The following is a 27,875-nucleotide window of genomic DNA, read 5'->3' on the forward strand; positions in this document are numbered from 1 at the left end:
GTGTTCATTCCCACCAACAATGAATAGAGTTCCTGTTCTAAATCCACATCAGCATTTGGTGTTGTCACTGTTTTGGATTTTTTTTTTTAATTTTTTTTTTTAATGTTCATTTATTTTTTGAGAGAGAGACAGAACACAAACAAGGGAGGGGCAGCACAGAACCTGAAGCAGGCTCCGTGCTCTGAGCTGTCAGTGCAGAACCCAATGCCCTCCAAGATCATGACCTGAGCTGAAGTTGGATGCTTAACAGACTGAGCTACCCAGGTGCCCCTGTGTTGGATTTTTAATAGCCATTGTAATCATTTTAATAGCTATGTAGTTGTATCTCGCTTTAATTTTCAGTTTCTTAATGACGTGATATTGAACATCTTTTCGTATGCATACTTGCCATCTGTATATCTTCTTTAATGAGGAGTCTGTTCAAGTCTTTTGCCCATTTTTAAAATGAATTGTTTATTTCTTACTGTTAAGATTTACGAGTTCTTTGTGTATTTTTGGTAAAAGTTTTTTTATCAAATGTGTCTTCTGCATATACTTTCTCCAAATCTGGCTTGTCTCCTCATTCTTTTGACATTGTCCTTTTCAGAGGAACAGTTTTTCATTATAATGAAGTCCAGCTTATAAGTTCTTTCTTTCATGGATCATGCCTTTGTTGTTTTGTCTAAAAAGTCATTGCCATACCCAAAATCATCTAGATTTTCTCTATGTTATCCTGTAGGAATGTTGTAGTTCTGTGCTTTACATTTAGATTTCTGATCTATTTTGAGTTACTTTTTGTGAAGGGTGTAAGGTCTGTGTCTAGATTCTTTTTTTTTTTTTTAATGTTTATTTACTTTTGAGAGAGAGACAGAATGAGAGCAGAGGTGGGGGTGGGGGGCGGGCAGAGAGGGATACAGAATCCAAAGCAGGCTCCAGCCTCTGAGCTGTCAGCACAGATCCAACGTGGGGCTCAAACCCACAAACTGCGAGATCATGACCTGAGCCAAAGTTGGACACTTAACTGACTGAGCCACCCAGGCACCCCTCCAGCACCATTTGTTAAGAGACAGTCTGCTTTATTGTATTGCCTTTGCTTCTTTGTCAGAGATGGGTTGACTATTTTTATATGGGTTTATTTCTGGACTCTCTATTCTATTCCATTGATCTATTTGTCTTGTCTTTTACCAGTACCACACTATCTTGATTATTGTAACTTAATAGGAAATCTTGAAGTTAGGTACTGTTGGTCTCCCACCTTTGTTCTTCTCCTTCAGTATTGAGTTGGCTATTTTGGGTCTTGTGCCTCTCCATATAAACTTTAGAATCATTTTTTTTACATCCACAAAATAACTTGCTGGGATTTTTACTGAAATTGAGTTGAATCTATATATCAAGCTGAAAAGAACTGGCATCTTGACAATATTGAGTTTTCCTGTTCGTTAACATAGAATATTTCTCCACTTATTACTTCTTTGACATCTTTCATCAGAGTTTTAGGGTTTTTCTCATATAGGCCTCATAGATCTTACCTAAGTACTTCATTTTGGGGAATGCTTATATAAATGGTAATGTGTTTTTAATTTCAAATCCTACTTGTTCATTGCTGATACATACTGCATTGTATTGCATGATGCAGTTAACGCCTATATATTAACCTAGTATCCTGCAGCCTTGCTATACTCGCTTATTAGTTTCAGGAGTTTTTGTCAATTCATTCAGATTTTCTACATATTCAATCATGTCATCTCTGAACAAAGAGTTATTTCTAACTTCCCAATCTATATATCTTTCATTTGCTTTTCGTGACTTAGTGCATTAGCTAGGACTTCCACTATAATGTTGGAAAGTTTTGGGGTGGGGGCTGGACATCTTTGCTTCGTCCCTGATTTTGGAGGAGAAGCTTTATGTTTCTCACTGTGAATTTTGGTGTTAGCTGTAGGGTTTTTCAGGTGTTCTTTATCAAGTTGAAGAAGTCTCTTCTATTCCTAATTTGCTGAGAATTTGTATCATGAATGGGTGTTAGATTTTATCAAATGCTTTTTCTGTATCTGATCATGTGATTCTTCTTTATCCTATGGATATAATGGATTACATTAATTAATTTTTGAATGTTGAACCTGCATTACATATCTATGATGAATTTCACTTGGTCATGGTGTATAATTCTTTTTATACATTGTTTGATTCACTTTGCTAATATTCTGCTGAGGATTTTTATATCTATGTTCATGAGAGCTATTGGTCTATATTTTTCTGTGTGTAATGTCTTTGTTTGGATATTAGAGTGATGCTAGCCACATAAAATGAATTAGAAAGTATTCTTTCTGCTTCTGTTCTCTGAAAGAGATTGTCAAAGATTGTTAATCTCCTTAAATGTTTGGTAGAATTCACCAGTGAACCCATCTGTGTCTGCTTTCTGTTTTGGAAAGTTATTAACTATTGATTCAATTTATTTAATAGATAGGCCTAATCAGATTATCTGTTTCTTTGTGAGTTTTGGCAGATTGTATCTTTCAAAGAATTGGTTCATTTCATCTTTGTTATCACTTTATGCCCACAAAGTTGTCCATAGTATTCCTTTATTATCCTTTTAACATCCATGAGATCTGTAGTAGTGTCCCCTCTTTCATTTCTTACAATAGTAATTTGTGTCATTGCTCTTTTATTCTTAGTTAGCCTGGCCAGAGGCTGACTGATTGACCTTTTAAAAGAACCACCTTTTGGGGCGCCTGGGTGGCGCAGTCGGTTAAGCGTCCGACTTCAGCCAGGTCACGATCTCACGGTCCGTGAGTTCGAGCCCCGCGTCAGGCTCTGGGCTGATGGCTCGGAGCCTGGAGCCTGTTTCCGATTCTGTGTCTCCCTCTCTCTCTGCCCCTCCCCCGTTCATGCTCTGTCTCTCTCTGTCCCAAAAATAAATAAACGTTGAAAAAAAAAAAATTTAAAAGAACCACCTTTTGGTTTTGCTGATTTTTCTTGATTGATTTCCTATTTTCAATCTTACTGATTTCTTTTTTTTTTTAACATTTTAAAGTTTGTATATTTATTTCTTTTAAGAGAGAAAGAGAAAGAGCAGGGGAGGTGAAGAGAGAGAATCCCAAGCAGGCCCCATGCTGTCAGCATAGAGCCCAATGTAGGGCTTGATCCGATGAACCTTGAGATCATGACTTGAGCCGAGATCAAAAGTTGGACATTCAACTAACTGAGCCACCCAGGCGCCCCTCAATTTTACTGATTTCTTCTCTAATTTTTATTATATCTTATCTTGTGCTTACTTTGAATTTAATGTGCTCTATGTTTTCCAGTTTCCTAAAGTAAAAGCTTAGATTATGGATTTTAACTCTTTCTTGTTTTCTAATGTATGCATTCAGTGCTGTAAATTTACTTTTAAGCACTGCTTTTGCTGCATCCCACAAATTTTCATAAACTGTATTTTCTTTTTTTTTTTTAATATTAATGTATTTATTTTGAGCAAGAACATGACAGGGGGAGGGGCAGAGAGAGAGGGAGAGAGAGAATCCCAAGCAGGCTCCGTGCTGTCAGCACAGAACCTGACATGGGGCTCTTTTCCACAAACTGTGAGATTATGACTTGAGCTGAAAGCAAGATTTGGACATTCAAGTGACTGAGCCACTCAGGCACCCCATAAATTATAATTTCATCTTTTTTTAGTTGAAAGTATTTTTCAATTTCTCTTGGTTTCTTCTTTGACTCATGTGTTATTTATAAGTATGTTGTTTAATTTCCAAGTATTTTAGGATTTTCCAGCCTTCTTTCTGTTACTGATTTCTAGGTTAATTTCATTGTGGTCTGAAAGTAAACATTATATGAATTCTATTCTTTTAAATTTAAGATATGTTTTGGTATATCTTGGTGAATGTGCCATGTGAGCTTGAGAAAAATATGTAATCTGCTGTTGTTAGATGAAGTAGTCCTACAGATATCAATTATATCCAATTGATATATGGTGCTGTTGAGTTCAACATTGTTCTTAATGATTTTCTGTCTTCTTAAATATCTATTTCTGTTACAGGCGTGGTAAAGTCTCTAGCTATAATTGTGGATTCATCTGTTTCTCCTTGCACTTCTATTAGTTTTTGCCTCACCTGTTTTGACCCTCTGTGGTTAGACATATAAATATTAAAGATTATTATGTCTTCTTTGATTGTCCCCTGGCATTATGTAATGCCCCTCTTTCTCCCTGATCACTTTCTTTGCTCTGAAATCTGCTCTGTCTGAAATTAATATAGCTACTCGCTCTTTCTTTTAAGTGGTATATCATTTCCATTCCTTCTTCTCTGATCCTTCTCTTTCTATCACAGTTTTCTGGCTTTCTTTAGTGATATATTTGGATTTCTTTCTCTTTATTCTTTGTGCATCTATTTCTGGTTTTTGATTTATAATTACCATTAGGTTTGTATGTCACATCTTCTGCATATAGCAGTATATATTAAGTTGATGGTCACTTAAGTTTGAACCCAGTCTTTCCCCTTTCTCTCCCCCATGTTTTAGGTGTATGATACCGTATTTTACATTATTTTCTTTTGTGAATCCCTTGATTGACTTCTACAGATATACTTATTTTTACTACCTTTGTATTTCCTACTTTTATTTCTCTTACTTATAGTCTTTCCTTTCCACTCAAAGATTCCCCTTTAACATTTGTTGTAGGGCTGGTTTAATGGTCATTATCCTTTAACTTTTGTCTAAGAAAGTCTTTATCATTCCCTACTATCGGGAATGATAACCTTGCTAAATAGTATATTCTTGGCTACAGATTTTTTCCTTTCAATACTTTGAATGTATCATGCCATTCCCTTCTGGCCTGCAAAGTTTCTACAGAAAAATCCACTTATAGCCTTATGGGGTTTTCCTTGTGTGTAACATTTCCCAGGAAAAGTCTTCTTTTCTCTTGCTGCTTTTAAAATTCTCTTTTAATCACTACTTTTTGACATTTTAATTACTGTGTGTGTTGGTGTAGACTTTCTAGGGTTCATTTTTGTTGGGGGAATTTCTCTGCCTTCTGGATCTGGATATCTGTTTCCTTACAGAAGTTTTCAGCTATTATTTCTTCAAATAAATTTTGTGTCCCTTGTTTCTCTCTTCTCCTGGGACCCCTATAATGTGAATGTTGTTATACTTGATGGAGTCACTGAGTTCACTAAGTCTATTCTCATTTTGCATAATTTTTTTTCTCACCTGTTCAGCTTGGTTACTTTCCATTACTCTGTCTCCCAGATCATTAATTCATTCCTCTGCTCTTTCTAGCCTGCTGTTTATTTCATCTAGTTAATTTTTAATTTCATTTATTGTGTTCGTCATCTCTGATTGGTTCTTTTTTATCTCTATTTTAAGGGTCTCACTGATGTTCTCCATTCTTTTCTCAAGTCCAGTGAGTATCTTTATGATCATTACTTTAAATTCTCTATCAGGGGGAGCCTAGGTGGCTCAGTCAGTCAAGCATCCAACTTCGGCTCAGTTCATGATCTCACGGTTCATGAGTTCGAGGCCGGCATCAGACTCTCTGCTGTCAGAACAGAGCCCACTGTGGATCCTCTATCCTCCTCTCTCTCTGCAACTTCCCCGCTTTCACATGTGCTCTTTCTCTCTCAAAATTAAATAAATAAGAGTGAATAGAGGTTTGTGTGGTTAGAGGTCAGTTGTAGAAGTAATTGAGAAAGCTGAAATGACAGGAAATAGTGGTCAGACACATTTGAATTTGAGGTTGGTTAGCCAAATGACATGATTTTGAAAAGAATTGAAAGTTTTATATAAGGGTTTAATGTGGACAAAGAAGACAGAATCCCACCTCTCAACTCTGAGGTATGTGATGGGAGGGAATGTTGTGCATCTCCATGAAAGAACTTAATGAAGTGGGATTAACATATGTAAAGTAAGGAAAGGTTGCTTGAAAAGAGCCAGCCCCAGAAAATCTAGGTATAAATTAGGCTTCCAGCACTGTCCCAACACATTTGGAGTAATGTCTCATTGTTGAGATCATCCCTTTTGTTGGGAAGGGTTACTAGGAAAATCTTAGTTGAAAAACATTTCTTAAGCTCCACCTATAATGACCAAAGCAATGTTCTGAATATAGTTTGGCTCCCCATATTACTACAGGGAGAAAATGTGTTGATTGGCCAATAAATACCTAGTGTGCTTAAGATAATTATCATTATAATTTTTATAATTGTTATTAAAATATCTTAAATTGGCATCATGTTTTGTACATCCATTTTTTTCAGTGAGTGGTTAGTGTTAGAGGGAATTTTTGGATTTTGAAATCTACAGTCTGGACCCTGGTTTAAACTATAAGCCTCAACGTAATACCATTTTTTTGAGGCCTCCTGGTAGAAGCCTTCACTTGGTACAGAACCTGTCTGCCAGGAAACATCTGCATGATATGCTTACTTATGTAAACTGCAGCAGAGAACCAGATTTGTATGTTGCTTTGTCTTTGTGCATATTTCTCTTCTTTTCCCTTCCAGAGTAGCATTCATTACATTTCTTAAGTGCTTCACATAGAATTTCAAAGTTCAGTTTGACCTCTGTACTGAGACATTATCAGACACAGATGCTACACTGAGAGGCTTTTTGGCAATCAATGGCTTAGTAGCCGTGATTCAGTTTGAATCACCCCCTCATGGACCATATGAAAGCAGAACCTTACAGGATCCCAGCCATATTCTTGGGAATCATTTTCTTTTCCAACCTATTGGACTAGTTAAGAGGCTTTTGGATTTTCCTGGACTTTTTCCTCATTTCCTTCTTTTGTTGATCTTGGCCCCTTAACCTTCCACCCACTTTATTACTCATTTCTTAGGGACCTGACTACTCAGTAACACTAGAGAAAATATATCTGAAGCCATATGGGTTCAGTAAAACAAACTTAAGAAAAAGAAGCAAGACATTTGTGTTCTCTCAACTTCCTTTGTTTATATGATCTGTTTATATGTTGCTAAGGTTGTGTTGTCCAGCTGCCTCCCAATCTTGCTCCCAATACCTCAACAATGACTGAAGAGAACTGGGAAACACTTGAAGACGGTCATGTTGGCACAGAGAATGAAAAGAGTTCATTTGGCGCCACCACCCCCCCCCCACCCCCCGCCAGATAATATATCACCTTTGAGGTTCAGTAAGAGATGCCAGGAACTTCAAATGCTGAATCTTAAAGTTATTGAAAGGCCATTTACTTTTAGGGAGACTTTAATAAGAAGCCAGCTAAATGGGTCCTTTTAAGGTTTGGGAGTGAATACCTATTTGAATGTTTTCCTGTGGTTTGCAGTTAGACTGTATGGCATTTAATTGATTAGGGGTTTTTTTTGGTAAGATGAATATCAGTGTAAGGTGATGTTAGCAGCCCTTAAAGCCCAGGCTCTAATCTGGTCTGTGCATAATGTGAATTAAAATCAAATTAAAATGTAAATACACCTATGTCAGGATTATTCTAGAAAACATCTAGAATGGGATGTTGCAGTATTTGTCAGAGCCCCTTGTAAATCCCCTTGTCTTGAAGGAATTGAGAAGGGTTAGCAAGCATCCTGGCACATGGAATAAACTCCTGATTGAGTCTGAAGTTTCTCTCTCTGCTTTCCATGCTCTACCCACTGCAATGGGTATTAGTCATACAGAGATGCATTTTTTTCACATTAAGCTATTTATGAAACCGGTCTGCTAAATAAAAATTTAGAAGCAAAAACAAGAAAATAAGAATAAGAAATAAGCCATCAGTGTCACCATTTTTGAAGTAAATTATTCTATCGAACATTTAGAATTTGGTGTCAGTGTCGTCTGCATCTTCCTCTGGTTTCCACCTCAGTGGGATGAATCCTAGCTCTGCTTGGGCTGCCCTGCTTTCCTCTTAATTGCAGTTTCACTAGGTCTCCTCAGCAGCAGCCCCTGAAATAACTGCTGAGGGAGCTCCTAAGTGAATTCTCATAATTTGCTTCTCAATTCTCCCCGTTTGATTGAAGCACTCTCTTTCTTGAGTGGTTTGCAGTTCCCCTTAAGTGGTTACTGTTTGGGGTCACTGTTGAATGTTTTGTTTGAATATCACTTTCACGATGAATGGAAGGCTGCTGCTTTTGGCTCTATGGGGTGATACCACCATTGGTGGTAAGCCTTGAAAGAGAAAAATCTTTCTTTGTAGTGAGATGCTAAGTGAAATTACTCTCTTTGTCACTTTGTCCTTTTATCCTTTCAGTCTGATAACCTTCAAGTTCTTGTAATTTATTTTGTTTTCTTCAATTAAGCTTAGTTGTTTCCTGTACCCAGGTGCATGCTATTTCCGTTGGTCGTCATGGTGATGTGGAACATATTTCTGACCTGGAAGTGAGGTTTCTTTACCTCTGCTCCACATCAGTATGCCTTCCAGCCTCCACTTCCTTTGCATTATTTCCTTTTGGAGGGCTCAGTTTGTTACCACTTAATCTAAGGATGATTCATCTGGGACTGAGACCCAGTAATGCTGTAATAACAATACCTTGCTTTATATAATAATACTCAAAGCAGTTACCATCTTAGCCTTTCTCTGTTTATGAAGCTCTTTCAGTTTAATCCTTCACAATAACCCTGTGGGTCAAGTCAGCAATCTTGTACGTGTCTAAGATGGTGAAATAGTATCTCATAGAAGTTGAATAACTTGTTCAGGGTTGCTGAGTTACTCTGTGCTTCTGACTTACTCTGCTCAACAGTTTTTAGAGTAAATGAAGAATACTTTTGAAGGTATTCTTAATGAACAAAAAGGAATTTCCAAACTCTGTCCCATTTATTAAAATCTAATGCTTTTTGGGGCGCCTGGGTGGCGCAGTCGGTTAAGCGTCCGACTTCAGCCAGGTCACGATCTCGCGGTCCGTGAGTTCGAGCCCCGCGTCAGGCTCTGGGCTGATGGCTCAGAGCCTGGAGCCTGTTTCTGATTCTGTGTCTCCCTCTCTCTCTGCCCCTCCCCTGTTCATGCTCTGTCTCTCTCTGTCCCAAAAATAAATAAACGTTGAAAAAAAAAATTAAAAAAAAAAAAATCTAATGCTTTTTAGTCTAGTCGGTCAGTAAGACCAAAGTTAAGAACCCATTAACCAGTGTTTAAATTGATTTATGTCCAAATCAAGAAAATAAACATTTAGGTCCATTTCTATTCTGCTGCTGATGTGATAAATTTAAGGAAGCCTGGCTTATATTAATGGAACTTCAACTGGAAGTAATTAAGCCATTATAATTATTTTCTTATTGTCTCTTCCTTTCAGAGAGATGGAAACCTTGATGACGAGCTCTACCCTGCCACCCCTTTTTGCAGAGGAAGATGGCTCCAAGGAGAGTAATGATCTGGCCACAACTGGGTAAGCAGCTGCTCTGGGACACTGGGCCTCCATCAAGCTTTAAAACAAAGCTTCTGATAATGGATGAGGTGCTAAAGAGACTGTTTTATATCATAAAACCAGAAGTTATGTTTGTTAGGCTTCACAAAAGAGAGAGTGAGAGCCATTGTAAGCTGCTTTGTGATCTGCATTCAGCTGTCATTTGCCGTGTTCTGGTGCCTGTGAACTGGCACAGCAATATGTGGATCTAGGAAACATCAGTTCCTCCTGGTTAAGAGAATTACATAGCTACCATTAAGTAAATAACCTGCCACAGGGCTAGCTCTAAAAATCAAGTTCATTTTCTGTTTGAATTGCCACAGATATGAAAATAACTTTTCCCCAGAGGTCTGATTTTTTTTTTTTTAAGATCAGATTTTTTTAATATGGCTCTTTATTCAAGATGCCTAGGAGCTCTGACTTGACTGACTTCTCTTCCTTTCTTTCCCCCCATCTCCTTTCTTTGGTATTTTTGGGGCAGATGTATAAAGGAATATAGAAAAGCACTAATAGCAATAGTCCCTCTTCCCTCGAAAATCTCTGTTCCACTTGAATTTTTATCTTTTCTATTTAGAAGTTATTTGCCACGGAAGAAATACATTCACTGATTGAAGTGCTAGCTAATCCCTGCGATGAATTATTTTAATATTCTTTAGAGCTCTTGAAAAATGGACTAGACTTTGTAATTATTCTGTTTCCTTACCTCACATATATTTCTTCATTAATATCTGCCTTCTGACCTTACTATTCAGATAAAGCTGTTCTCCAAGACTTTTCTAAAAGCTGCCTAGTTGTTAAATCCAATTCCTTCAAGAAAAATTTTCTGAGTGTCTCCTATGTGCCAGACACTGTTCTAGGCACTGGATACTAAGCAATGAACAAAGCAGACAAAAATACCAATCCCCGTAGAGCTTAAATTCTACTGGGGACATCAGGGAGTAAACAGGATAATTAAGTAAAATACATACTATGTTGTTAAAAACTATGGATTAACAAAGCAGGGAAGAGGGTTGGGAAGGCTTTGGGGTGCAGTTCTAGATAAGATGGCCCAGAAATGCTTTCAAAGTGAATTGAATAAAGACCTGAAGGAAGCAAGGTAGCTAGCATGCAGTTATCTGGGGAAGATTATTCTAGGCAGAAGGAAAAGGAAGTGCAAAAACCCTGGGTTAGAAATGTTTTTACCTTTTAGAAATACCCAGGAAGCCAGTGTAGCTGGAGCAGAGTATATATACCAAGGGGAAGGTAGTAGAGGACTACATCGGTGCTTTCTGAGTCAGAAAGTCTGAGTGAGGGCTAGAGATTTTACATGGTAGTATGTTCCCAGGCAATGTCAGTGCTGCTGGTATGAGGGCCATACTTTTGAGTAACAAGGACTAGACCATGTACAATCTTATAGGTCAGAGTAAGCACTTTTAACTGGCACTCTGAGAGAGGTGAGAAAGCATTGGAGGATTTTGAGCAGAATGATCTGATATTTATTTTTTAATAGGATCCCTGTGGCTGTTATATTGAGAATAGAGTGAAGGGAGCAGGGGCTGAAGCAAGGAGACGAGTTAAGCTCCTGAAATAATTCAAGTGAGAGATGATGAGTTAAAGAACATCACTAGTGACAAGAGTATTTTTGTTGGAGTAGTAGGGGTGAGACCTCATTGGAGAGGGTTTCAGGGATAATGGGAATGGGGTTTGGTGCCATGTAGAATTTGACGTATATTTTGAAGATAAACCAAGTTAAGATTTGCTTGAAAAACCAGATGAGATGTGAGAAGGGAGAAAAAAGCAATCAAGGACAACTCCAAACTGTTGGCCTAAGCGACCGAAGGGATGACTTAGATGGGGAAAACTAAGCAGGAGATTTTAAATTTGAGATGCTTGTTAGATATCCAAGCAGAAATGTCAAATAGACAGCTTGATATAGGGCTTAGGGGCTAGGGGAGGTCTAGACTAGAAAAAGAAACACGGGAATCATCGGCATATACCTGATATTTAAAGCCAGAGACTGGCTGAGATCACTGAAGAAATGAGCACTATGTAGATAGAAAAGAGAAGAGATCTAATGCCTGAGCTCTGGGATACACTAGCATTTAAGCCAGGCAGAAGAGGAAAAGTCAACAAAGAACACTAAAGGGAATAGCTAAAAAGGTAGCAGAAAAACCAGAGGAGTGCCATGTCCTGGAGAACAAGTTAAAAAAAGGTATTTCAAGAGGAAGAGATCAACTGTGTTAAAAACTTTTGGAAGATCGGGTGAGATGAAGGCTGAGAAATGACGTGGAATTTAGCGTGGAGGGCATTGGTGACTTTTGTAAGAGTTGTAAGTACACATGTCCTTTGGGTTACGTTTAAGAGAGAATGAAAGAAGAGAAATTGAAGCCAATAGATATAAACAATTCTTTTCAGAGTGCAGATCTTCCTCAGCTTACCATGGGGTTACCTCCAGATAAACCCATAGTAAATTGAAAATACCATTGGTCAGAAATGCACTTAATGCACCTAACCTACCGAACATCATAGCTTAGCCTAGCCTACCTTCAGCGTGCTCAGAACGCTTACATTAGCCTACGGTTAGGCAAAATCATCCAGCACAAAGCCTAAAGTGTTGAATATCTGTAATTTGTTGAATATTGTACTGAAAGTGAAAACAACACTTGTATGGATACAGAACGGTCATAAGGGTATCAGTTATTTACTCTGGTGATTGCGAGGCTGACCAGGAGCTGAGGCTCACTGCAGCTGCCCAGCATTGTGAGAGAGGACCACGCAGCGTATCACTAAACTCAAGAAAAGATCCAAATACAAAAGTCCAAGTGTGGTGTCTACTGAATCTATCTCACGTTCACACCATCGTCAAGTTGAAAAATTGAAAAATCATAAATCAAACTGTCTTCAGTTGGGGATGGTCTCTATGAATAATTCTGTAATGGAAAGGAGAAAAATGAAGTGGGATCCAGAGAGTGCTTTTTGTTTTGTTTCATTTTGTTTTAAGGTAACAATGTAAGAGTAAAAAATGTCACATTTGCTTGCTGATCCAGTGGACAAGGAAGAATTGGTAATGCAGGAGAGGGCAGAATTGCTAAAAACCTGTCTTTGAGTAGGCTAAATGCTGTGGGGTCCATGGCACAAATGGAAGGGTTGTTGGCTTTAACTAAGAGCGTGCCAACTCATTTATAGGAACAAAAGAACCTTGTTTTGTTTTGTTTTGTTTTGTTTTGTTTTGTTTTGTTTTTTTGCAAACTGTGTCCAACTTGTCATCTCCAAGACATTTGATGCCTGTGACCACTCCCCTCTGGTTTCTGTTCATTTCAGTCAGGGATTCATAGGATTGATACATTTTCCCAAACCTAACTTTCATATTTTACTGAAATAAGAATGTACAAGAATTAGTAACTTAAAAGTTGATGGCACTGTTGGAACAAGAATGACAGTAAGTGAAAAAACAAGTTGCCAAAGCCATCCAAAGTGATTGAAACATCTGGAAAATAAAGCTACCAGGATCAAACTGGGTCTCTGATGGTGCCTCTTTTCAGAGAACATGATTGGCATTGAGTTCATAATTTCTCTTAGTCTTTTTCAAAGGACCTCAAAGACCTCAAAAATGTAGGAAACTCCTGCTTAAAATCATCTATTATATTTTCTAGAAAGGGTCAGAAAAGTGTAACTTCTTTCATTTCCAGGACAGTGTGCATCTGCTTTCATTCATTTCTCAGCCCACTGGAATCTGGATATTATTCCCCTAATTCTACTAAAACTATGCTCCCTAAAATTGCCAACAACCTTTAGGTCTTCGAATTTAGCAGATACTTTTCAGCCTATCTTATTCAACATCTGCATCTTTTTACTTGGTTCATACCCACTTCTAAAAAGTCTTTCTGCCTTGGCCTCTTTGACAGTATTCTCTCCTAAATCTCTTAATGCCCTGCTTAGTCTTTCCTACTTCTTCTAATGCTTGCTCTTCAAATGATCTTTTCCAACAGAGTTCTGTCCTGACTTTCTTCTCTCTTTCTGGAGAATATCCAGCACTTCCCATTTTTCTGATTTTCTTCACTTCTGTTCTCTCAGTGCATGTTTCCAGTTGTCTGTGGGACAGCTTCACTTAATTATGCCATGAGTGTTTCAGACTTACTGTTTTCTCTTCTGTCTTATACCCACCTCACCCATCCCCCACACACTTTGCAGTTGACGTTGGCTAATAGTGCATAATCACCCATAGAGTTACCTTTGACTCAGTCATTAAGTTCACTGTATCCCTGAAATATCTCTTAGCTATCATTCCCCTCTTCTCCATCCTGTCTGCCTGTCTCTCACTTAGTCTATAGCAGTAGCCTCCTGAAAGGTTGCCCTTACTCCTGTTATACTCTTTTCTTTCTGCCTGTAATGATGTTTACCTGGCGAGTACCTATTTATCTTTCAAGACCTCTGTAAAATCTTTCTTAACATCCTCTACATAATGTATAAAATTCATCATACCATACACTTTTTACAAACCTCTATTTTAGTACTTACATTGCATTGTAATTATTTGCCTATAACCCTATGAAGTATACATTCTTCCAGAATAGTGAGTGAATCCAGTCATCTACCTTATTATGTCCACTTTTTAGAAGGTTGAGATCTGGTTTGCCAACTCGTCTGGAACAGAATGCTGGAAACAGAAAAGAAATATGTGTTTTATTTCTTAACATTGATACCTGAACCTACTGAACTTAATAATATCATTAGATGATCTGGTTGTCAATAAACACTTGAGTCCAAGAAGTAATAACCTATGGAATGTACCATAAGAGATACTTCTTACGCCCTTCTGTGACGGGGCACCCTGCCTCTACAACTCCCATTCCTATTCTCCTTTTCCATTAACAATATTTTCCCTTTACACTGGAGATAAGATGCATGAAAAGTAGCATATAAAAGTGAGACTCTGTTGCATGCTCAGAACTAAAATGTCAATGTTGAGGGGAGAGGTCATTTTTTGAGAAAAGATTATAGTTTGTTTGTTTTTTTTTTAAGTTTATGTATTTTTGAGAGACAGAGAGCAAGTGAGCAGGGGAGGGGCAGAGAGAGGGGAAGAGAGAATCCCAAGCAGGCTCCACGCCATGAGCGCAGATCCCGATGTAGGGCTTGAACTCACAAACCTTGAAATCATGACCTAAGCTGAAACTAAGAGCTGGACGCTTAACCAACTGAGCCACCCAGTTGCCCCTAGTTATTTTTAATAGAAGGCTTCTCCATGAAAATGACCTAGTTCAATCAAGCACTGAAACTAGTTTTTTAAATACTCTATAACTATTCTGGAGACCTTATTTACATTTACACAAATGAGGTGGGGTAATTAAACCTGGCTTCTGCTTTTGTTGACAGGGCAATTTGTCTTGAACCTTGGTAAATAGGAATCTTTGATGCTATTGATAACTGAACACATCTGCCTGTTACTCTTAAGGTTAACCCACCCAGAGGTTCCATATAGTAGTGGAGCCACATCATCCACCAACAATCCAGAATTTGTGGAGGATCTCTCCCAAGGTCAGTTGCTTCAGAATGAGGCTTCAAATACAGCAGAAGGCACTGAACAGAGGCATGAAGATGAGGTAAGCTGAAGAAGCATTTCTTCCTGTTACCAGTCTCTGAAGTTTCTAAAGAAGCAGTCAGCAAAGGAATTGATCGAAGCATTCATCCTCTGGCCCCCCTACATTCTGCGGAATTTTCTTCGTAGAACCGTATTAATAGTTTCACATAAAACCATATTAATGGTTTTAATGACACAGAGACAAGTAGACTCTTTTTCCCCCTGCTTAATAAATTTATACCTACATCATACTAGATGCTCAACAAATGCTTACTGAATGAATGAATGATTTACATAAGTAATTAACGAGAAGTCCACATGCCCTTGTTCAAGGCCACACATTTTATGCACACCAAGCCCTATAGCATGGAATCATACATTCTCAGAGGATCCACACCACTTACCAAGCCATTCACCCTCTCATAGAGGGCATCCTTCTCTAATTCACACAAGGTTCCATATGGGCCTGGGGCAGTCATGCCCTTGTTGGACTTTCAGTGTTCCTCGCAATTGATTGATTACATTGTCCACGTTAAGGCACTCTTTTTTAGTCATACAAGAATACTACCATGAATTTCATCTTTTTTCTTGTTTTATTTATTTGTTTTTAAAGTTTATTTATTTAATTTGCGAGTAAGTGCAAGCAGGGGAGGGTCAGAGAGAGAGGGAGAGAATTGCAAGCAGGCTCCATGCTGCCAGTACAGAGCCCAACGCAGGGCTCAATCCCACAAACCATGACCTGAGCCAAGATCATGACCTGAGCCAAGATGAAGAGCCGGATGCTCAATCAACTGAGCCTTTCCAGCGCCCCATCATCTTTTTTCTTACTTTAAAAGAGCTGATTCTTTTCATGTTGGCATCCTTTAAGATTATAATGAATGCTTGAAGCTTCTTAAACATCTTAAAATCCTTAGTAGCTTTAATGTTACTAAGTTTACAAGACAAAATCAGGGGGAAAAAAAGCTGATAGCAAATACACCATTTGCCCAGTGGTGAATAATTCATATTAATTTGGAGGACTACAGTACTATAATTAATATTTTAATGTTTTTGTCGCATTTCATTTATTTTTCTCTTTGAAAGAAGAATTCTTGTATCCATAAAAGTTTATTAAGTGATAGGCTGTGTGTATTTGTAAAATTATGAAGCAAAAGTGTGAGGGAGCTTTCATCTCATTAAAAGACAAAGAGATGGGGGGTGCTTGGATGGCTTGGTCAGTCTCTCTGCCCCTCCCCTGTTCATGTGCTCGCTCTCTCTCTGTCTCTCTCTCTCTGTCAAAATAAATAAATAAATAAACTTAAAAAAGAAGAAAGACAAAGAGAAAGGGCTGTGGTAAAACATCAGTAGTACCTCAGTCCTTTCTTTAAACTTTTTTGAGGTGATTTCATTTTTTGATGTAACTCATAACATGTAAAGACCTCTGACTTTATAAAATAAACATCTTAAGGAACAAGTCATCAAGGCAAAAAACTAAGTATTCATTTTGGATATATTATACTTGATGAAATTTAGCTATTAATTTAGAAATCTATATGTTGTCTACTGTGGGAAATGAACTGGTCTTTGAATGGTATCAATGAAAAACATCCTTCACGAATGATTTTTAAGCCCTGTACTACAACTTGTCTCTTTGCCCAGTGTTTGTGACACCTTGTTCTGATCTACCATGACAGTGTCTGCTTCTCGGGCACAGTGCTATGTATGTGCTGCGTTTCTCATTTAGGAAATTCCCCTGTCAGGAGTTAGGACTTGTTAAGTGCGTATGAAGGCCAAAGTGTACATGATCATGGTGCCCCTTCTTCTCATCAGTTAGGATTAGCCCCTTAATGTAACAGTCTGTAGTGTGGTACATGAAAGGATGTGCAGATGAACCATCTAGAGTTCCTTCTTGAAGACTGCATTGCAGTCATTTGTACCTATGACAGATTTGGAGAGCTTTGAATATCTAGGCTCCTAATAGTAGGAAAATGCAACTCTTATCCTGTTGTGTTCGTTTGTTTTATTGTTGTGTTATTTGGGTGGATTTTGTAATTTGGTTTTTGGTTTTTTTATTTTGTCTTACAGCAAAGAAGTAAACGAGGAGGTTGGTCCAAAGGAAGAAAGAGGAAGAAACCTCTTCGAGACAGCAACGCACCCAAATCCCCCCTTACAGGATATGTTCGATTCATGAACGAGCGTCGAGAACAGCTTCGAGCAAAAAGACCAGAAGTCCCATTTCCAGAAATCACAAGGATGTTAGGCAATGAATGGAGTAAACTGCCCCCTGAGGAAAAACAGGTAATTGTTCCTATTCCTGATCCTCTGCTTGGTTTTGATTATGCCTCAAAAATAGCTTCCATCAGAAAAGCAAAGAGGATGGGTGGTTGATTCTTCAATTTTGTCATGGGGCGTAGAAGAACAGAATAGCAGGATTCATCATAACTCTTTTCTCTAGCACAGTGGTTTTTGTACTGTTTCAGGATCTGCTTCAGGGGTACAAGCAGGAGGGCCCCTAGCAGCCCCCCTAAACCAAAGCAGCTCTACTCTTATTTGATTTATATGCTGAGAGTTCATATAAGAATTTTATAAAAAGTGATTCAATATTAAGAAATTAAGAAATCTGTTGATATAATTTATTCTACCGAGTCAAATGAAAAGTCAGGAGTTCAATAAGAAAAGGTCATTTGATAAAATTCTGCTGTTCACATAAGATTTTTGTTTAATTTTTTTTAACGAGTTCTGGCAAATTTAACCTACTATGAAAAATACAGCAAGAACTATTTGAATTCCTCTCTAAGCAAAAACTAACACTGTTGCCAAACTGAAACAAATCCATTTGTTAGAGAGGGTTGAGAGGAATTAAGGACAAGATAGCCACAAATTGGTTGAAATGCCACAAAAGCAGAATGATGGTAGGTTGTGGGAGTGGCGTGGGGTTAAAAGTTCCCAGCATTCTCAGCATCTAAAAGATAGCTATATTTCTTTTATGTCTCATACTCTTTACAAAGGATTCCAAACAAACAAAAACCAAATTGAAAAATACTCTGGGGAATTAACTGAATTCAGAAAATTTCAAGGAGATTATATTAAGTTGCAACTTGAAGCTCTTTGTGGTAGCCAGCAAGTAGAAACCAGTGCATATTGTCCATTATCTTATCCCTAATGTATAAACGAATCGTGAGCTGTACGTACTCCATACTTCATTGTTTACTCTTTTGTTTTTAATTTCTTAATTTCATAATTAATACATGCTCTTTGTTTAACATGTTTTTAAGATGATGCAGAAGTGTGTAAAGGAAAAAGCAAAAGTAACATTAATTTTCTCCAGAGATAACCACTATTAGGTAGGGCAAAGGTTTTAGTGTTTGTTTTTAACTTTTTTTCTTTTTACTGTTTATTTATTTTTGAAAGGGAGAGAGGCAGAGAGAGGGGGGTACAGAGGATCCAAAGCAAGCTCTGCACTGACAGCAGAGCCCAAAGCAGGGCTCAAACTCACCAACCATGAGATTGTGACCTTAGCCGAAGTCAGACACTTAACAGACTGAGCCACCTAGTTGCCCGTTTTTAACTTTTTATTTTGAAAAAATTTCAATGTACAGAAAGTTACAAACACAGGATAGTACAAAGAATGGCTAAATACCCTTTACCCAAATTCACCCGTAGTTAACATGTTTTACCCCGTCTGTCCATTTGCGTATGCACTTACACTCTTCTGAGCAAGCTACACATACTAAGCACTTACGCTCACTTGCTTGTGTGTGCATGTGCGGGCTCACTCTCTCTCACTGACATACCCACGTGCATGCACACTCATGCTTGTGTGCTTTCTCTCTCACACACACACACACACCTTTTTTCAAAATCATTTGAGAGTAAGTTATATACCTCATTGCCCTTCACCCCTAAATATTTCAGTGTACATTTCCTAAAAGTAGATATGTTTTCTCACACATAGTTTCATTATCAACTGTATAATTTCATATTAACACAATATTTTTATCTAATTTACTGTCTGTATTCCAATTTTGTCAGTTGACCTAATATCCTTCCTCTGTGACATTTTCCCCCTCCAGTTCAGATTCCAGTCCAGGGCAGGGTTTTGTGTTTCATAGTCAGAACTCTGGATTCCTTTAATCTGGGATATTTCCACAGTCTTTCTTTGTCTTTCATGACATTGATATTTTTTTAAGAATGCAATCCCTCCCTCTTTCTCCACCTCCTTTTTGTTTACTTCTAATGAACATTGCTCATTTTGTACTTGTCTAATGTTTCCTTGTGATGACATTGAGTTATGCATTCTTAGAATACTGCATAGGTGGTATTGTGTCCTTCTCCGGGTATCACATGTGCAGGCACACAGTGTCCTTTTATTCCTTACTGGTAATGTTAATTTTGCTCTCTCAATAAAGTTTTTTTATTCTCTTTTACAATTAATAAGCAATCTGTGGAGAGACATTTTAACAACATACAGAGTCCGTTCCATATCGACGTCCCCCCTAGATTTAGCATCCACTGATGACTTTTGCTTGGTCTAATCTTTACCGTGAGGGTTGCAAAATGATAATTTTCCAACTCTAGCACTCCCTTCACATTTACTGCTCAGCTTTCAGCATTCTAACTTAAGCAAGAACCCTTTTCCTCCCTGCTGTTTGTTATTTATGGTTGGTATGAGCATACTAATTTTTGTCCCCAAAGGTTTATAATTTTATTACTGTACTTCAGTATTGGGGTACTTAAATTGTCCCATGTTTGACCAGTCGGGTGTCTTCTACATCTGACTCTTGTGCAAGACAAGGTTTTTAATGTAATATCTGACTCTAGTTTGTGTCCATTTAAAAGCACTATTTTTATACATTATTTCTTAAACCTAATTGCTGAATGAAAAGGACAAGGCACTAAACAAAATTATCCTGTTGGATCAATGACTTTATTTAAATAATTAATAGCACAAAGAGTGCAGATATAGGCTCTGTCATAGTAGTCCATTTTAGGTCCATAGGATGAGGTCATTCCTTTTTATGTTCTTTGTGTCTCCCGGCTTTCGTGCTCTACTCTTCTGGCTCTTAAAAGGCCAATTGATGTATGAGATCATTCTCTCAGAATGGGTTGGGGATAGAGAAACAAAGTAATATTCCATCCTTTCTCTTGGGAAGACTAAATATGCCTATGTGGTGTTCAGTCCTCTTGAGGACTCTAGTGGCCATGTATAGGTCTGTCTGTGGGATTAGAGGAATAACTGTAATGTCTTCATATGAATATTTTATGAGAATGATCTCAATAGAACTTGTCTTCATTAAGTTAGAAAATGTAATAGTGTAAAGAATTAGAATCACCTATTTCTTTTATAATTGAGGGATTATATATTTTTCTATCCATATCATTTCTTTATTCTCCCTTAGAGCTTATCCCTCATATACTTTCTTCCCATATTCTAATTGTCCTCTGTTTTCTTCAATGAGTTCACTAATATTTTACCCAGATGTGTTTCTTGAAAATAATTCCACATTTCTTTCCTAGCGCTACCTTGATGAAGCAGACAGAGATAAGGAGCGTTACATGAAGGAACTGGAGCAGTATCAGAAGACTGAGGCCTACAAGGTCTTCAGTAGGAAAACCCAGGACCGTCAGAAAGGCAAATCTCATAGGCAAGGTATCAGAACCAGAATGAGATGTTTTTGTAGTTTGTTGTGCATGACAGAGTGTCACAAAGCCTATTGTTAGCGTGATAAATGTAAAAGGTAAGTTTCCATCGTTTCTCTATTATGCCACATTCACAAACATACCTTGGAATTTTATTAAAATCATATTACTCTCATTTAAAAATCTCAGTTGCATTTCCATATCCAGGGTCAATAATTTGATTTGTGTTCCAAGACCCCTCTTAGTTGCCTATGCTTTTTTTCCTAATTCCGGGGTTAGGCATTTCTCTGCCTCTAAACAAGTCTGTCTGCTAAACTACATACCTGCCTTTCTTTGACACCACTAAGCCTTCGTGCACCATTTCTCCCACCCTTCAGTGCTCATCCTTTTCATTCATTCATGCATTCATGTATTCGTGTACTCAAACACTACATGTTGAGCTTTCATATATTGTCTACCAGGCTTTATTATACCAGGCTTTCACCTAGGCATTAAGGATGCAACAGTGAACATGACAGACAAGATCCCAGTCTTCATGGATTCTTGTTCTCTGTTAAAATTGTTCATCACACCCTTCAAGTCTCCCCTTTCTTCAGGAGACATTGCCAGAGAAGCCCCACCTCCCACTAGTCTGTCATTCCTTAGCCATTGCATCTTCTCCACATTTGGGCATCTTGCCTGCTAAACTTTAATGTTGTACAAACAGCCTATGGTGTGTGTCTCCTGTCCGCTCTCCCACTCTGTTCTCCTCAAAGGTCAGAACTGCATCTGCTGTTTCTCTTGTGTCTAACTAACTAACTGTAGTGCAGCACAGTTCATTTGCTTGGGTTTTGTTATTGTTTTGTTTTGTTCTTGAAACTAATGTTCTCTTATTCTTTCATATTTTAGATGCAGCCCGACAGGCCACTCATGATCATGAGGTAATTAGCTTTCTGTCTTACGTATCATATATCTATTTATAATAATGTTGCTGTTTGTCATGCTTTTGGACCTTTCTTTTCTTTCTTTTCTTTTTTTTTTCTTAATGAATGGCATATTATTTCCTATCACATAATTCATATTGGGTGAGTTGCTTTTGCTCAAGGATTCTTACTATATGGCGGGCACCTATCATGAGTCTGTCCTTGAACTACAGCCCCTAACTCCAGTCCTTGTGGTCCAAGAATTTTATTGCCTTCAAATGCTAAAGATGGCTGGAATTTGGAGTGAGGTATAGAAATGAAGACCAACTGAAAATCATAACTTAATCATAGTTTTTCATCATCAGATATCTCACTCTGACTCTCAGAAAGTTGTTTTTTAGGGAATTCCACATTTAGTTAAAATGAACTATTCAGCCACAGTGTCAGTGGAGCACAAGTGACAGTATCTTGGTTCCTAGCTTACAGGCACTTCTTTGTTTACTGGCTTTTTCCCCTCCGTTTGGTTTAGCCTATCATCCATAGGATTTGGGCCTATGTTCCTATATAGGATTTTAGGCCCATGTGTCTTGGCTATGTGTCTTGGCAAAGAGAGCTTTAAATATATAGGTAGCCCAAGGTTCACATATGGTTATAAGAAAATAAAATATTTTGGTAATTCCATGCTTTACAATACTCAGTGACTTTTCATCGCTTATCAAATTCCATTCACCTCAGCAATCTGAGTCTTCTGTAATCAAGTCCCACCTTCCCTTTCCAAATACCTTAACTCCCATGTTTCCCATGTATATCTTACATACTTAGCTGAAAAGCCTTTACTACTCATTGTCCTCCACGTGCCCCCATCCCTTTCTGCCTCATGCTTGTGCTCATATTCTTTCTTGCATGAAAATACTTCTGTCTGTCACTCAGTTTTCCCATTACCCTTCCCCATCACCCCATTCTGCCTCGCGAAATTCTAGCCATCCATCAAACCCGGTTTCAAGTTCCATTTCCTCTTTCAAGCTTTTCCTGTGTCTCTAGCTTCCTTTAACCCTCACAGCTCTCTCTGTTTCTCATCTGCAGTCAGCTGCTCTAGCTAAGGTGTTGAGATTATTCAAGTGCTTCTGTTCTTCACATTCCTGGATTATAATCTCTTCAAAGGCACCCATGGTCTAGTTTCCATCTTGTACCCACCCCATTACCACCTAGCGTGATGTGCGTGCATTGGGAGGTCTTCCAGAAATACTAATTTTTATACAAAACCCATTTGTTTAAATAACAGTGGAAATTTACAAAAAAAGAATTTTCTGTTGTAATCTTGCGTGCATTTGGCTTTTTAAGAAATAATTTTTTCAAAATAATAACTTACTTCTCTTGGGGCTGTAGTTCTCATACCTAATTTGGCATTGGTGACCTTCAAAACATAGAGAAAACATTTAGATTAACAAGTCAAATAGATTATTTTTAAGTTATTTTTAATGCTTTTTTAAGTTTTATTTTAGTGTTTATTTTTAAGAGAAAGAGAGGGAGAGAGAGACAGAGAGAGAGTGAGGAAGGGGCAGAGAGAGGGAGACACAGAATCTGAAACAGGCTCCAGGCTCGAGCTGTCAGCAAAGAGCCTGATGCAGGGCTCAAACTCACTAACCATGAGATCGTGACCTGAGCCAAAGTTGGTCGCTTAACCAACTGAGCCACCCAGGCACCCCATCAAATAGACTTATTGCCATCCATGAATTAGAAAGTAAGAAGCATAATAAATACTAGCATTTTATTCTTCAAATAAATCCTATGAAAATATAGACATATGACATCTCCTGACATCTCCGTGCTCTAATTAGGGTGAAATAGTATGATATTTTTTACTTGAGAAACTGTATGTATACTTTATATTTAAAAGCCTAATCGAATAGTGTTGCAAGCTTTTCGTTTTGCCAGATACTTATATAATTACTTATTTCTCTCTTTATTTGTTTGTGTGCCCACCTACCCATATCATGAGATTTCCATACTTCCTTTTTCCCTTATTAAGCATCCTTTATAACTTCTCTATCCTTAGTGGTTGCAAAAGAGAATTTGGACAATAATCTAAAACATTAGATCTCACACTTTCTAGTCAACAACTGATTAATTCCTTTCATCACTATGAATTTTGCTGGCCAAATTATATGTGGCATTTTTGTCCTCCATAAGGTTTATAGTTTTGGTCAGGAAAGATTTAGTAGATTTACTCAGTCACAGAAACTCCTGCTGATGATTTGAGAAATGAAGCTTTTTATTAAATGAGGCTTTTTATTTATTAAATGAAGCTTTTTATTTTTATTTACATGATTTAGCATGGTATGGATTAGATTTATGAAAAAGGGATAAATCTCTATGTGATTCCCCTATTTTAGGATTAGATACATGTTAAATCAAAGGAAAACAAGAGGAGAATAGACGGACAGCCAGCAATAGTTTCTCAAATGTGTATACAGTGAGCTCTGTAAGTCTGTCTATTGGCATGTCCACATCAGGATAAAGCTCTCTTAGCAAGGTTATTGACCCAATTAATGTCCCTCACTTTATCAGATTTTATTTTACATTGAATCATATCTTTCTTAAACTTGGTAATTTCAAAACAATTGAAATAAAGAAATAGTTTGACAGTTTTTAAACATAGTTACATAATGATTTCCTTACGTATAACTTCTTAGTATAGTAGTTCAGAAAAATAAGTTGTTCATGTTCAAATTGTACCCACCTTGAGGAGGGTAAAATGACTTGAGCAGAGTTATGAGTAAGTTAATAAAAGAGCAAGTATCTTGCAAAGTGCCTAAAACATCATAGCTTTTAAATACATGCTTACTTCCCTTTACTTATCCTATTAGGAGTAAAATGACAAATGTAGTAGAATATTCTTCAAGAATATTCTTCACTTCAAAAAGACGAAGACCTCAGAAACTCTCTCAACTGACCCCACCCCCACCCATTTTGCAGGCAAGAAAAGTGACTTGCCTGAGACAGGAAAGAACTTCCCCAGAATCACTTACTGAATTACAGGCAGAAGTACGAGTGAGATGCAGGCTTCTGTATCCCATTTTGGCATTCTTGGCTGCACATGCCACGCTAAATGGAACAAACTAGTGTTGAAAGTGAAAATGGGCTGGTTGGTCACCAAATTTGTCGCTAATTAAGACAGAAATTATTTTGTTTGTATAAAGAAACCTATTATATTCCTAAGTGGAACTTGGATTCCTAAGACATTGTTACCATGGCAGGTACTGGCAAGTTCCTGTCAGAGCTAAAGAAATCTGACCTAAAAGCCACTTGAGTGTCCTGCATAGCACTGGGGCACTGGGACTGGTACACAGCAGTAAGAGTGTTCCCTAAGGTAAAGGGACCTTGAGCAAAGCATGTCACATTCTATGAAATTCTGGCCTGGAACCTAGATCACAGCAAAATAGATTCAGTTCGAAAGGGCCCCTGTTCTTTTACCCTCCACTCAATATATAGAATAAAAAACCTAAGTAAAGGGCATTTTTGCTCCCCTTAGACCAAAAGCCAGCCTTCTAGACACAGGAGTCAACTAGTGTTACTCTCAGAAAGCATCTACATCTCATGTGAGGACTAAGATAGAAACAATAATTTTGTTTCTCCCTTAATTTATGAGAAATGACAAAATGACACTCAGCCTGAACAAATTAGACCCTTTCAATGAAGAGGTAATGAAATCCTTATGATTTTAATCCCTTGAGCGATCCTTGGAACAGCTTAAGTATATCGGAGCCCCCAGGAGGATCCTCTCCATGCCGAGTAATGTACTCAGTAATGGAAGAGTGCTGATGGTTTTTATTACCACTCTTCCGTTAAGTAGAATTGCTGTTGCCTTTCAGAGACTGAACAGTTTCATTTAATTGCTTTCGTGTTTCTTCTTTTGCACTCTAAGACTCTGTACCAACGGGCAGTGTGTTAATGTACCTACACGGTACTATTCTCTGCTCTTATGTATTTAGCTTGGTTTGGGCCACTCTGGCAAAGAGGAGAATTATCTGTCTGAGGAGACTCAAGGCCTTGGAGAGACCTCTTGGTACCACAGAATTGGGGGGCAAGCATCCCTCCCTACCTAACTAGCAGATACTTAGACCTGTGACTAGGTGACTGATCTCATATGAACCTGTAAAGTTAAGTAGGAGACTGAGCAAGGTAGCATGATAAAGTCATAAGACTATACGAAGTCATTTGTGGACTTGTATCTGTTACACCTTGTTCATGTTCAAATTGTATGTCATAAGTTTTCTATTTTCCTATAGCAACCCAGCAACAGAGTTAGAGCATAGGTAAGCCAGCAGAGTCCTGAGAAAGCCACTATGAAATATGTCTAGGATCCTTTCTGGCACCAACTCTTCTTGCCCATGCATTAGTTCTCCTAGAAACCACCAAGAACTGGCCCAAGGTAGAGCTTTGCATGTTGAAATTGGGGCTTTCACTGATAATTTTGTTGCTTATTTTTAAATTGATCTGGGAAACTTTGCTTGCCTTCTTTAAGAGATAAAGGTAAAAATTAAGTGCTCGGAAAGTTTCTTCAGGTAAATACATAGTTTTTCAGACTTAACATCTTAGATGTCTCTCTTGATCAGCTGCCATTGGCAGGCTGTTCATACAACCCAGCCCCCTTACAAGGCAGATGCCCAAATGAAAATGGAAGCTTGGTTGTCAGAATTCCCTCACAGACTGTTAACTGCTTAGCTTTTTACTGGGCACCAATCATATTTGTGTTCAAAGATAATAAAAGGCTAGTGGCAAGAGTTAGGAAAGATGCATTCTATCTCTGGCTTTAAACATGTTTTTGTAGGAATGTTTTGTTTTTTTGTTGTTTTTTTTTTACCGTTCTTTATGTTATAAAGATTTTGGAATCTTCAGATCTCACTAGCAATTCTTCAGTACTCATTTCCCACTGTTGTCTTTACCATCTTATGTAAGATTTTTTTTTTTATGTAAGATTTTAAACATTGTGCCAATACACTTATAATCTATATTCCTAATCCTTTCAACTTCAAATTCATTGTAGAAATTCCAGCCAAGGCATCTTGAAATTGGCTTTATTCTTAAGGGTCACTGTGGAATATATTTTGCAGTAGTTTTGTGAGACCTTTATTTTTAAACTTTATTTTTAAATTCACCAAATTGGCAAGTTAATTTTAGGCTTTGTTATTCTTTTCTATCACACATAATCCTGAATTTTCTCAGTTTTAGAGGCTAGTTATTTCTGACTTCTTGATTTTGTTTTTGTTTTTGTCTTTCCTGTGTTTGAAGAAAGTGTAAAAGATCCCCAACTATAGGCTGCGCCTATAAATGAGTAAAGTGGTGGTACTAATAGCATGCCATTATTATTGCTCATGATTGGCAGATCTCTGCTGAAAGTTCTTATTGTCCATTTGGCAAACTTAGAACAGACAGCCCTATCTCAGAGCATTTTACATGGATAACCAACAGAAGCCACTGAAAAAACATGTGGAAATTCCCATTCTCTATTCCTACCTCAATACTTGTATACTGTTGACTATTCAAAGCACAGAACTCAGAAATGGCTTCCAAATTCTCCATTAGAGAAACTTATGTAGGTTTTTTTTAAGATTTCTCATTGCACAGCAATTGTACACCTGAGAGAACTAAATATTTAACCTGCTTGAGCTCTATGAAAGGTGATTCCAGTGAAAAGGTGGAATTTCCCTCACACCTTCACTTGGACTGATCCTTGCTCACCCTACTGTTTCTTTAAGGAAGACATGGCCTTCAGGCCTTACCTATTTAAACACACACGCACGTAACACACAGTGGAATATTACTTAGCCATAAAATAATAATGCAATTTTGCCATGGTTAGGCCTAGAGAGTATTATGCTAAGTAAAACAAGTCAAAGAAAGACAAATACCACATGATTTCATTTACATGTGTAATCGGAAAAAAATGGGAGCATCTGGATGGCTCAATTGGTTAAGCGTCTGACTCTTGATTTCGGCTCAGGTCATGATCTCATGGTCGTGAAATCAAGCCCCATGTAGGGCTCCACACTCAGCGTGGAGCCAGCTTAAGATTCCTTCCTCTTTCTCTCTCTCAATCTCTCTCTCTCTCTCTCTCTCTCCCTCTCTCTTTCTCTCTCTCTCCCTCTCCCCCTCCCTCTCTCCCTCCCTCTCTCCCTCTCTCTCTCCCCCTCTCCCCCTCTTTCCCTCTATCCCTCTCTGTCTCTCCCTCTCCCTCTCTCTGCCTTTGCCCCTCTCTCCCTCCTCCCCTCTCCCCTGACCTTGTTCTCTCCCTCTCAAAACAAAACAACACAAGTGAATAAATAGACAAACAAAAAGCAGTAACTGGCCCATAAGTACAGAGAATAAACTGATGATTGCCAGAGGGGAGGGATGTTAGGATAGTCAAAATGGGTGAAGGGGAGTGGGAGGTAGTCTTCCAGTTCTAGAAAAAGTAAGTCACTGGTATAAAAG

The 27,875-nt window shown here is 38.0% G+C and overlaps 1 protein-coding gene across 2 annotated transcripts in view; it reads left to right on the plus strand.

The window, feature by feature from the left end:
* Positions 1-27,875, plus strand: part of HMG20A (high mobility group 20A) — a 69,015-nt gene that overhangs the window by 33,316 nt on the left and 7,824 nt on the right. For both annotated transcript variants that reach the window (XM_047074751.1, XM_047074750.1), the window contains 5 exons: positions 9,213-9,305; positions 14,755-14,902; positions 16,945-17,157; positions 20,377-20,509; positions 21,388-21,419. In XM_047074751.1, coding sequence (XP_046930707.1) covers positions 9,217-9,305; positions 14,755-14,902; positions 16,945-17,157; positions 20,377-20,509; positions 21,388-21,419 — 615 coding nt within the window. In that variant the 5' untranslated portion in view covers positions 9,213-9,216. The remainder of the gene's footprint in view (positions 1-9,212; positions 9,306-14,754; positions 14,903-16,944; positions 17,158-20,376; positions 20,510-21,387; positions 21,420-27,875) is intronic.

The sequence above is a fragment of the Lynx rufus genome, unplaced genomic scaffold (assembly GCF_022079265.1).
Source record: "Lynx rufus isolate CCGP_SWC_20201006 ecotype Redwood Valley unplaced genomic scaffold, mLynRuf1.p SCAF_13, whole genome shotgun sequence".
Classification (NCBI taxonomy): domain Eukaryota; kingdom Metazoa; phylum Chordata; class Mammalia; order Carnivora; family Felidae; genus Lynx; species Lynx rufus.